Raw genomic sequence first — 11,877 nt, forward strand, 5'->3', positions numbered from 1 at the left:
CTTTCTCCATTGGTAATTCCCATCGACCTATCAAACATTATCCCCAAGAAACGTCTACGAGCCATTATGGAATAACTGGCTACTATTACTACTACTACTACTACACTACTACAGTTACTCTTAACGACAAGCAAAGCAATTTAATCCTCTATTTCCTTCCGTCGTCGTTTAACGTCGATCAATAAACCTCGGATAAAAAGCAACGTGTGGATAAGAATTAAATGTCCAGCTTCGTTATCAACACAACAACACGTACACGTACACCCTACTATGGCTTGGATAGAATCATCTTCTTCTTCTTCTTCTTCTTATTCTTATTCTTATTCTTCTACTTGTTCTTGTTCAATTTATTTAGAGAAAAAAGAACGATCAAGTATCTTCTTTTTAATCCAATCTTTTCAAACTTCCTACTAATATTCGATTATGTATTAAACTCTCTTCTTCCTTTATCGACTCTAAACTGAACACGATTGATTTTATAATTGAAAAGGGTACCACTTTCCTTTCCCCTCCTCACACCCCCCGTTTATTTCATCAAGTATTTTTATGTATACCATTAAATTAATCGTAAAAATGTTCTAAGTTATAGTTATAGTTAATTAAATTCTCGTGTTGTTATTACCGAATATTTGAACGATTATTTTCTATATTCTTGGAAAGAATACATAAATTTCTTATTACTATTATTATTAATATGCAATTAACTTGCACAAATATACGCATACGCGCACAGGTATTACTTGTAGTTTGTCGATTACGAAAGAACTTCTTTATAACGTACGTTTTTTTTTTGGTTATTGCTATAATACTTTCCTTCCTCTACTGCTGTTATCAATTTTATATATATATTTTACGTTATTATAATAATTAATATTATATTTTCAATAGATAGCACACAAGAGCTTCTAAATTAATTCGATTTGAACGCGTTCATTAGATGCTTTAATTTCATCATAAAATAAACGAGTCGATGATTAGAAGCTTCAAATACTATCACGTTAAGATAATTAATGCTAAGGTATCTTTCTTAGGAAAGGGTGGTCGTGGTCGTGGTCGTGGTCGTCGTCGTCGTCGTCGTCGTCATTGAACACCCATCTCTTTGACTTAAACCACGAAGGACGACGACGAGGTTTTGTCCTCTTTCACGATCGATACAACTAGAAGAGAATAAATTCCTTCAAATATATATACAGATATAGTGTATGTCTCTCTTCTTACAAATATAGAAATCCCGTTAGGAAATTTCTATTTTCTAAAATGGAAGAAATTTTAAATGGTTCTTTTTATTATATCGTCGTTTCTTTTCTATAAAACATCCGCACGCAATTTTATTTTATCCCGTAACAATTCCTGACCTTTTAAAACAAGGATCCTACCGTAAGCGTCAGCATTTTCACACGAGTTAAGAATATTCGAGAAAATCTGCGAGAGAAAAAATTAATGTTGTCTGATAATATGGTTTTTTTTTTTATTATTATTATTATTTCCATCTCTACGATCTATAAACGACTCTGAGATCTGTTAAGGAAGGAAACAAATCCCTAACGAAGATGTTGAAGGATAATATTTAAAAAGTTACTTCGAACTCGTTGTGAGAAAAGATAAAAAAGAAAAGAAAGTAAAACCTTCCCCTTTCCGAAAAACAAGTAAAATACGAAACAATGAGAAAGAAGTTTAAAGGGAAGGAAAGGAAAAAATAATAAAAAGTGCGAGAGGAACCATAACAGTCTGTGAATATAAAATAACTAATGGTTAGGAATAAATAACAAGCTTTAGCAACTTGTTCGTTACGAAATATGCAATTTTTCTTTACCCGCTACGCGAACAAAAAGTTTAATAATATATCATACTTATATTTTCTTACAACGTTGAAACATATGTAGAATTATTCTTGTTTATCCATTTCACGAGAAAAGAAACATTTTTAAAATTCAAATGATTATCATTTAATACACCATATATACACAATCGTGTTGATAATAATATCAAATGATAATCGTAACGAAACAAATAAACTATCATTGAAAGTGTTCGATCGTATCGAAGGGTAATCGATTAAGACTATTTTTCTCAAAGTAGGTAGACAATGTACGAGCATAAAAGGGAACCTGGAAAGTAACCATTGAAAAACACAAAGTAACGAGAATTTTTTCCACGAGGGGTTGAGAAATGATAGGCGGAGAATATCGAAAAAAAAAAAGAAATGAAAAAACCACACGTTTCTATCGACTACCACCACCACCATACGTCGTAGATTAAAAGTAGTACACATACTTCCGTTTCTTTTATTTCCCCCCCCCCCTACAAACATGTCGATAAGAACTTCGAAAAAAGAAGAGAAAGAAAAAACAACAATAATAATAATAATAATAATAATAATAATAATAATAATACCGATTGCGATATTTGTAGGATAAAAAGTTACGATTTAAAATAATTTAAAAAAAAAAAAAGCAGAATTACCGTCGCGAGCAAGTTTCGAAGGATTTTTGGATTGTAGGGAGGGGGAAACCGGGAAAGGGGGAGTAAAAAGAGGAGAATAAAAAAAAAGGTTGGTAGACAAAAGGGAGAGTCGTCGAGGAATGAGAGAAAGATTGAGATTGACGTAAAGCTTGAAATACAGCTACTACGTAGGATTAGAACTAGCATTAGGAGGATTTAGCGCATACACCCCCCCCCCTATCCCTGCAGCCCCTTCTCTGTGTGCCACTAAACTGGAAGAAGTACCACCGTTAGCTCTTTTCGAAACACCCAGCTAACGCCTCGTACACCTCTTTACCAAGCAAGCCAGTTTGATATTATCCTGATGGGCCATTGTCGGTAGGGAATCTTTTGTCTGGATATTCTAGTGAACTTCTAGTAGTATGAAAGTATGACGAGCTACTGGATGCAGAGATAGCAGAACAGATCCCACACGGTTACGTTTTACACAGTAGTCATAGTCAAGATTATTGGCGTGGTGTGCCATTCCCGTACCTCCGAGCAATTGTTTTTTCCACTTCGTCAGCCATCCGTCAATCTCTTTCGATTCTTATATATATTTTTTTTTTGCACACCCTTATATTATGTACGTATTATGTATGTGTATGTGTATATACATGATATTATATTATTATCTGTAATATTGATCTCATTCCATGCGCAAGCACGAAACTTATCTTTGTTCTTTTTTTTTTTTGGAAGGAAGTGGATGGGTTTCTTTTTGTTCTTCTTTTTCGTCTTATTGAATCGAAGATAAATTTTGTATTTGTATATGATGATGTATCGCAAAAGTATTAGTATTCTCGTAATACAAAACATCAATTATTTGTATAAATTGATATATGTATGTTCTTTTGAAATGAATTATAAATTCTACTTAACTAATGTATAAATCATTTCTTCCTTTCTTTCTTTTTTTTTTCTCAGGATATATTTGAAATCTTTTATCTAAGATTTTAATATATGCATCGTTAATTTAATGTTAAATAACACAAGATTTAGTATATAATTAATATGTTAATCCGAAAAATACACAAAATGAAAGTTAACACTTCATATATATGAATAACAAGGTACTCTTGTAATATATGAACTTGCCTAATGCATATGAGAGATGAACAAATCACTCGTAACAACCAAACGTAGTCGAAAAAAAGAGAATAAAAAAGAGAGAGAGAGAAAAAGAGTTAAAACCATTTCAGTGTTTCTCCATGCTAGCTGTAGATATTTTTTATCTGCAAGGTCATCGATCATATCTCTCATTCGTAGAAAACTGCAAGCTCTACCATTCCAGGACTAATGGATAATATTTTTCAAACTTACCAACGATACATTTTACAGATATATTTGTATCTACGTGTGATTTCCAATAGGAACAGTTAATTTAACAATATTACGATTTGATAACAAGATCTCCTACGTAATATTCTTCCATAAATATTTTTATAGGAACACGTCGAACACGAATAATTTTTTATAGTTAATATTTTAATAATAAATAATACTATCGAGCAATATTTTGACTCTACACACGTACGTTTATATAATCGAATCTAAAACTTTTGGAAAAAATTCGATGCACCATTTAGAATCATCGATCAACAATATATTGTAAAACAAATATTTTGAGCAATTTTATGTTATTATGGTGAATCAAAAGTTCGTGCGTTTTATTGGTGTTGTTTCAGATAGTGCAATTTTTGGAAATCAATAAAATTAGATACTTTGTATGCAAGTGAAATATTAATTTAAAAACGCACGAACTTTTGATTACATCCATTATTTAAGAAAATAAATAATATAATAATAAGATCGGATATATATAAACTTAAAGTAAAGAAGAAAGTGAACTCACTTTGAGGGCCTCCTCGTGGGTCACCGCATGAAAGGGTGTGCCATTCACCTCTAAAATGGTGTCCCCTGGCCTGAGTCCAGCTCGTTCAGCCACTGAACCTTCTTCCACTCTCGAAATATAAACACCCACTCCTGAAAACAATTCGCAGACTTTCCATCAGGCCAAAAAATTGCTAAGCAACTGTTCCGCTATTGGTGCGTGCTCAAATTTTCTACCCATGTTGTAATGCTTATTTTTTTTTTTTTATTTTTCTATCCTTTTTTATAAATTCAATCGAAAAGTGACTACGTTTATTAAATGTTATCCCTTTTTATTTATTTATTTATTTACCGTCTTTTTCCTTATTTGCATTTCACATTAGTAGAAAGGTTCGTGTAAACAGAATGTGAAAAAAAAAAAAAAAGAAATTGAAGAAAAGTTGAATATGCAAATGCATAAAAGTGTCGTCTGTGATTTTTCCTGTACAATATAAAAATATCACTATAATAATAATATATGTATTGTATATAAAAAGCGTGTTTATTTTAAATGTATACGTATATATTATATATGTGTGTGTACACGTAGATGTAAATCATTGAATATATTTAAATACACCAAAAAACAAACACATGCAGAGAACACATGTAGGAACAATATAATATGTGAAGAAAATATAACAATGTGCCGATTTTTTATCTGACGCGTGCTGACGTATAAGTCAGAATAATCAATGGAGTTTAATAATTAACCTAATATTCTTAGTTAATCATTACACGGAGAAACTCACGAATATAATAACATTTCTTTGATGAAATACAGAAAAGTTATAATTGTCTCGTAATGAACCTACTCGAAATAAATGCACGTTAGTACACTCTAATCAAGAGTAGAGAAAAAAAAATCCGAGAAAGAAAGAAAGAAATCTTCGTTAAGAACACGATCCAAAGACTTGGAGTTTAAAGTTCGGAAGAAAAATCAAGTCAATGGCAAGAACTCGAGTGTCGTTAATTCTACTCCGAAGAAAACTTCGTTTGAACTAAGAAAACTAACTCGTCCAATATTCAACTCCATTGATGACTAAGAATTTGTTTTGGTAGTCTATTAAAATAACAAACCAAAAAAATACATTCTGTAAAAAATTCGAAACAAATGAATTATTTAAAGTTTGTAATACAAAACAAATGTAATCTCATTTAAAACTAGAGTCGAAATATGTTGTTAAACCTGTGATATCAAATTTTGTTAAGATCAAAATGTTATCCACAGATGTAGATGTAATTAAATTTCACTCACATTTTCAGAGAGATTGTACATTATTAAAAATAAAATATAAATAAATTATAACGCGTATCACTCTCTCGTATGGTAGACAATTTTCTGGAATACTATTGTTTTTTTTCTTTTCTTTAGGAATTTCTAAAACTTTTGTTGAACTTTTTGAAAATTCACGGGTCATTAAAACTTCTCTCGTGGGTCATAAAGTGAATTGCGAGTCATGGATTCGCCATTGGTGTTCTACTTTTTTCTACTCATCAGAGGGTGACTAACGCCATGATAATTAATCTTTCTTCTTGGAACAAACGAGCAAGAGGATACGAGGATAAGAGGGTGCTCATGACTGTAAATTAATCTAACCGATAATCAAGAAAAACCAGTTGGCTCATTAAGAATGTTCGGATTAAGACGTTTATGCTAATTCCCGTATCTTTTCTTTTCTTTTTTTTCTTTTGTTACCATAAATTCTTGAATAATATTTATTTTAATTAACGATAAATTATCACGATCAATGGGGAATTTACACAACGTATAAAATATTACACAGTGGTGCGAGTAAATTAAAATATATTATTCCATATTTAATTTTGGCATAACAATTATTCGCATAAACAATTGAAGAGAGAAAATATATTTCGTGCATAATAAATGGGGTGGTGAGGGGGATGCAAAAAAAAATCTTGCTAACGCTTCGATTTCCATTTATGTTAAATTCATAACCAACGATTACAATTGAAAATATTTCATTATTAATACGAATATATATACAAAATCTACTTTTATTTATAATTATTAATTCTGCGGAACAGTTAATCAATGATTAACGGTATGGCTATGTAATAAATTGATTCAATGATATTTCAGTATGTTAACAGAATAATTAATCAATGATTCACGTCTTATCTTACTTAGAACATTGAATAATTCATCAATGATCCACAGCTTGTCTTAGAACATGGAATAATTTATGAGCATGTAAATTGGAATCATTGATGAATTACTCGATAGATACACGTGAATCGAATTGCTTTATTCGTAGATACATTTTAAATCAATTACGAATGCATTAATACTATTGGCATATATATTACAAATGTAAATTTTATATAAAAATGTAATTATAATTTAAATTAAATATTTCATAGAAAATCGTTGATTGAAATTTTTTTTAAAGATAAAAAGTGTGTTTTGTTTCAAAGTGATTTTCTATATACGCGTGCACATACAATTGACAATCTTCTAATCACAGTTATTTAAATATCTAACACTAATAATCATCATGCAACGAAATGTGCAAACGTGCTGATCCTAGAAGCCGATGTTTCGATTCCGTGTTTGAAAAGATTGATTAGATTGATTAGATTGATTATTTAGTCGATGATTGGCGAATTCGCGGGACAAGATGGCGACCAAAAGTAGAGAGAGAGAAAAAATATAAGAAAGTATAATAATAATAATAATAATATCGTAATACGTTCGATGAGATAAATGTAAAAAATGATATATAAAATTAGAAGGAAGGGTATTAACGTTTTTGTTAATTATATCATTACTGTAAAATTGAGTAATACGTTGAACGTTACTTTCTTTGTAAGAAAATGTTCGAATAAATTGAATAGTATACAAATGAAAAAATTGAATTTCCATTATACGCTCCGTTTAAGTTCACATTGTATGGACCATGAAAATTATTCAACGCTCGACTAACCTCGGTATAAATAAAATTTCATTTACGAGAGATAAAATTGTATAGGAAAATAAAATAAAAAAAAAAAAAAATATTAGGTTAGTCGATAAGTAATGTAGAAAATATGTTCAATACGTGAAATACTTAAAAATTTTCAATGAAAAAATGTTAATGGAACTATTCGTTTGGATATAATATATCGAATACTTTTTATTATTTATAAAAAAGAAAAAAAAAAAATAATAAACACTCCCCGAAGTTACTTTTTGGCAAGTCTAAATAATTTTGATACAAATTTAAACTCAAGGATAGAAGTGATAAAAAGGGATCCCATTTAAATTTATGCAAATTGAAAATCAAAACAACGTAAAACGCGTATCATAATTTATTGACATTTATGTTACTTGTTGTCATCGAACTCTGGGAACTCCATTACAACTCAATTTCGCTTCGATATTACCGTACATCGACGCACGTCCGTCTAACTGCTATTCGATTATCGATGTGCTTTACAATTCGAACTTGGCCGCCTTTTCGAAATTCAGATTACAATGCGAAAAGCTAACTCTGTTCAAATATATTAACGCGTAACTATACTCAAAATAATATTCGTATTATTTATCAATGTTATTTAAAATTTATCCTTTTCTTTTCTTTTCTTTTTGTTTGTTAATAATTACTCTAATAACTATTTAATAATCATTTCTAAGAAATAATATCACCATAAATTAATATTTTTATATACATTAAATCAACTCTTCATTAAAAAAAATTATATACAAAGATTCAATCCGAAATATAAACTAAAATCACATACAAATTATATATTATAATAGTTACAATAATTATTCTATAATAAATAAAATAAATGAATGAATTCGTATCGCGACAAAATGTGTCATATTTATCGTGTTAAAACGGTTGTTGACAGGTACGGTCAGATTAACGATAAGAAGAAGAAGAAAAGAAAAACAAAAGAAAGATATGAAAATGATTTATGTTTAATTCTCTCTTACTATTCGTTCCTAACACTCTCTCTCTACACATACGCGCACGTTTTACCACCTCCAGTTTATTCGACAGGAATAAAAACGTATTTATAAGTCATTCTATTCTTCACGCCAGACAAACGTGAAAGAAATATTTTCTACTTTTTCATCTTATATATATTGTATATATATATATCACATCTAGCTTTACGATTTCTCTCTCTTTCTTTTCTATGACAGTCGCCATCTAGTTTAAAGTCGGTGCGCGCGCGCACACACGGCCGATCTGCGCATAACACCTTCATGCGACATCGATCGTTACTGACGCGCGAGTTTATATCGAATACTCGAAAAACCACCGGGAAATTGAAACGACCTCGAATTTGAATCCTTCAAATATATACACGCTCTGAATTATTTCTCTTAAATTCTCTTTCTCACATACACACACACACACACACACACACATACACACAGAGTCTTCCTCTTGTTTTTTTTCTATCTCTCTCTATCTAACTTTTTCCCTTTCTCGAATATTGCCGACCGATTTTTTAATCTACGAATTCTACGAACTCATTCAAGAACTTGATATTTGATGGAAGTAACTATCTGATATTTTATTGACTTTTTTTTTTTTGTAGAAACTTGCACGAATATATTTTGTATTGATTTTTCGATAATAAAATGATTGATTTATATTTTTTATTCGATCGGTATTATTGTATAATATATTATGGTCATTTTATGTTGTGTATGGAATAATTATTATTATAGTTAATATTTTAAATAGATAATTAATATTTATATTAGAGATAGAGAAATACATTGAAGTCCGCATATTGATAATATATTATAATATATTATTGATTATTCGTTTAAAGTAATAAATGAAAATCTTTAAAAATACTGACTCAATTAATGGAATCTCAAATTATGCGAACAGGTGGACAAAATCTTATAAAAGTATATTCTAAAATTGTTTAAAACAGATAACAAACATATGTAACATAGCGTAATTCTGATACCAACTTGACGGATCTCAAATTATACGATCGTGTCAACAAAATAAATTCTAATATTGCTGAGAATAATAAAAGAACAAAGTTATGACACAAAAATAAAGCAGCGACGTTGACGTTAATATATTAAAATTTAATACGTATCAGGTTCTTGGACGCATTCATAAAATTCAGTAGTTTTCAGTAGAAAAAAAAGAAAAAAAAGAAAAATTAAGTGACTTCGTTCAAATTTTTCGGTGGTTTAAAAAATATGTTTTGATTCATTCATTCTCTCTCTCTCTCTCTCTCTCTCTCTCTTTGTTTTTCTCTGTTGAACATTCTCCCTGTTTTTTCCTTCACACACACACACGCATTCGCACACACACACATACACACAGTTGATGAATTACCTGATTGCACATCTGGTACAGCGAAATAGAAAGCAAGAAAGAAAAACACGCTAGTTGACTTATGTATATTTCGATGAAACGATGACATACATACATTTATAATTAAGTACTTAAATAGTACTCAACTTCGTTCCTCTTTCACCACGCGACTTCTTTCGAACTTATCTCTTTCTCAAGATCCACGAAATTTGCCGACGAACTGGAACAACTTGAGATTTTCGGTGTGTGCGCGCTTATTTCACGCGAGATGAAGAAAGAAGAAGAAGGAGAAGAAAAAATGAAGTAAAGCTTTTTATTACTCGTCGAAACGTGTGGAAAGCGTGCGACGACGAATAACAAAAAAAAAAAATAAAATATAATAGCGTGACACAGAAGAGTTAAAGGCAAATTCGAAAGGAACGATGACGATGACTTTACTGCAAAGCAACAACATTTATCTCCACCCCCAACTCGATATATCGAATTTAAGTAAACATCTCGTTCGTCGCAATACGTGGATCTTTTAAAAAGGTTTCTTTTTTTTTTTTTTTTTTTTTTATATATATACGATGACTCGCGCAAATCGGAGAGATGTATCTGGTAAAGCATCATAAATATGTGATTTATTCTCGTCAAATAATTTTCTTCTTTTTAATCTTCTTAGTACACGTTCGATTGATTTATTTTGTGTTTTACGAGATAATTCATTTTTTCACACATTTAACAAGATAAATTATAATTTTGTTTTTTTTTTTTTGCCGTGAGAAATAATTTATTTGACTTTTTGAACAAACAATTCATATCTGTATTTTTGACAATAAATAATATTATTATTAAGTGACGTTTGGGAAGGAACTCGAAAGCTCATTACTGCATATACCAAATCCTGCCAGTGTTCTCGTTCCTGAGCCCGTTCCTCATATCCCATTTCCTTAATATCCCTTCTAATATTGTCCTCCCATTTATGCTTTGGTCTACCCAATGGTCTCTTTCCATTAGGTATACCACTAAGTATTTTATACGTGGTTCGTTCTTCACCCATACGCGCCACATGGCTAGCCCATTTTAATCGGCGTGATTTTATGACGTTAATAATGTTTGCTCTATACTATACAATATACCTAATCCCACGTTCTGTAATTTTCTTCATTTGCCCGTTTCCTCATCGCGTTTTGTGCTGAAAATTTTACGAAGTATTTTGTTCTCGAATATCCTAAATTTCTTAGGTAAGTGACCATGCCTCGTATCCATAAAGGATTATCGATAGAATGACTGTTTTTTAGAATATAATAAAGAAAAAAAAATAAATATATAAAAATGAATGTAAAATATTTATGGTATATTAATCGTCCATTAAATTTTCGTGCAATTAGATAACTAACATAGGATATAATACGTAGGTACGTAGTAGAAAATCTCGCGAACACATCGAATGGTTTAGAAGTACGTCGTTAGGGTCGTCAATGTGGAAAAGCACCGACTAATGACTTTCTCGATGGGCAAAACCAATCGAAACGTGGACTAATTAATCGGCATCGTTGATTGCACGTTTAAGTGACACGTACGAGATGAATTCTCTGTCATAAATCATGACAACAAAAATATTCCGCAGAAGCTTCGAATCAAATTTAAAAGACACTTTGCGTTATTATTTTTATTCGCATGTTTATTTATTTCATTATTATTATTTCCTCGGGATAAATATTATTCGTCGAAATTATTTTTTTTTAAACTCTCCGATTTGACAACTCATCCAAAATATTATTTATTTTTTTAAAAGAGAGAAGAGGTCTCGCCTAGAAGTTTCTCCAATTTCTTGCAATCTTCTCATCTTTTTCTATCGATTGAGAATCAAGTTATACAGAAATTTATTAACCTTTCAATTGTGACAAAACATTGCTAGCTATATTAACTTTTTAACTCGATTAATATTCTGTAGAAAATTAACAACACATATTATCAATGATTTTTTCAACAAATTATCAAACCCAAAATTTACTTTATTTATTATTATTGATTGATGCATTTGCATAACTTGGCCCAATTGAAAGACATGGAAAAGAGAAAGAAAATAATATATTAAAAAGAAAAACAAATAAAAGAAAAGAGAAGCAAATGATTCAGTGTTTCAATCGCACAAATCTTACTCGCCGAGTTCCTCTTTCTCATTCATTCTTTCGTTCTCTCTCTTTCTCTCACTTTCTCTCTCTCTCTCTCTCTC

At 30.4% G+C, this 11,877-nt stretch overlaps 1 protein-coding gene across 10 annotated transcripts in view; it reads right to left on the bottom strand.

Moving 5' to 3' along the window:
- LOC106783760 (whirlin) overlaps nt 1–11,877 on the bottom strand; it is a 74,033-nt gene that overhangs the window by 36,673 nt on the left and 25,483 nt on the right. For 8 of the 10 annotated variants that reach the window (XM_014742574.1, XM_014742569.1, XM_014742571.1 and 5 more), the window contains one exon: nt 4,337–4,467. In XM_014742574.1, coding sequence (XP_014598060.1) covers nt 4,337–4,467 — 131 coding nt within the window. Of the gene's footprint in view, nt 1–4,336; nt 4,486–9,677; nt 9,690–11,877 lie in introns of all 10 variants that reach the window. The other 2 variants (XM_014742573.1, XM_014742572.1) reach the window with 2 other exon arrangements.

Source organism: Polistes canadensis, unplaced genomic scaffold, assembly GCF_001313835.1.
Source record: "Polistes canadensis isolate GaletaPanama2010 unplaced genomic scaffold, ASM131383v1 scaffold_25, whole genome shotgun sequence".
Classification (NCBI taxonomy): domain Eukaryota; kingdom Metazoa; phylum Arthropoda; class Insecta; order Hymenoptera; family Vespidae; genus Polistes; species Polistes canadensis.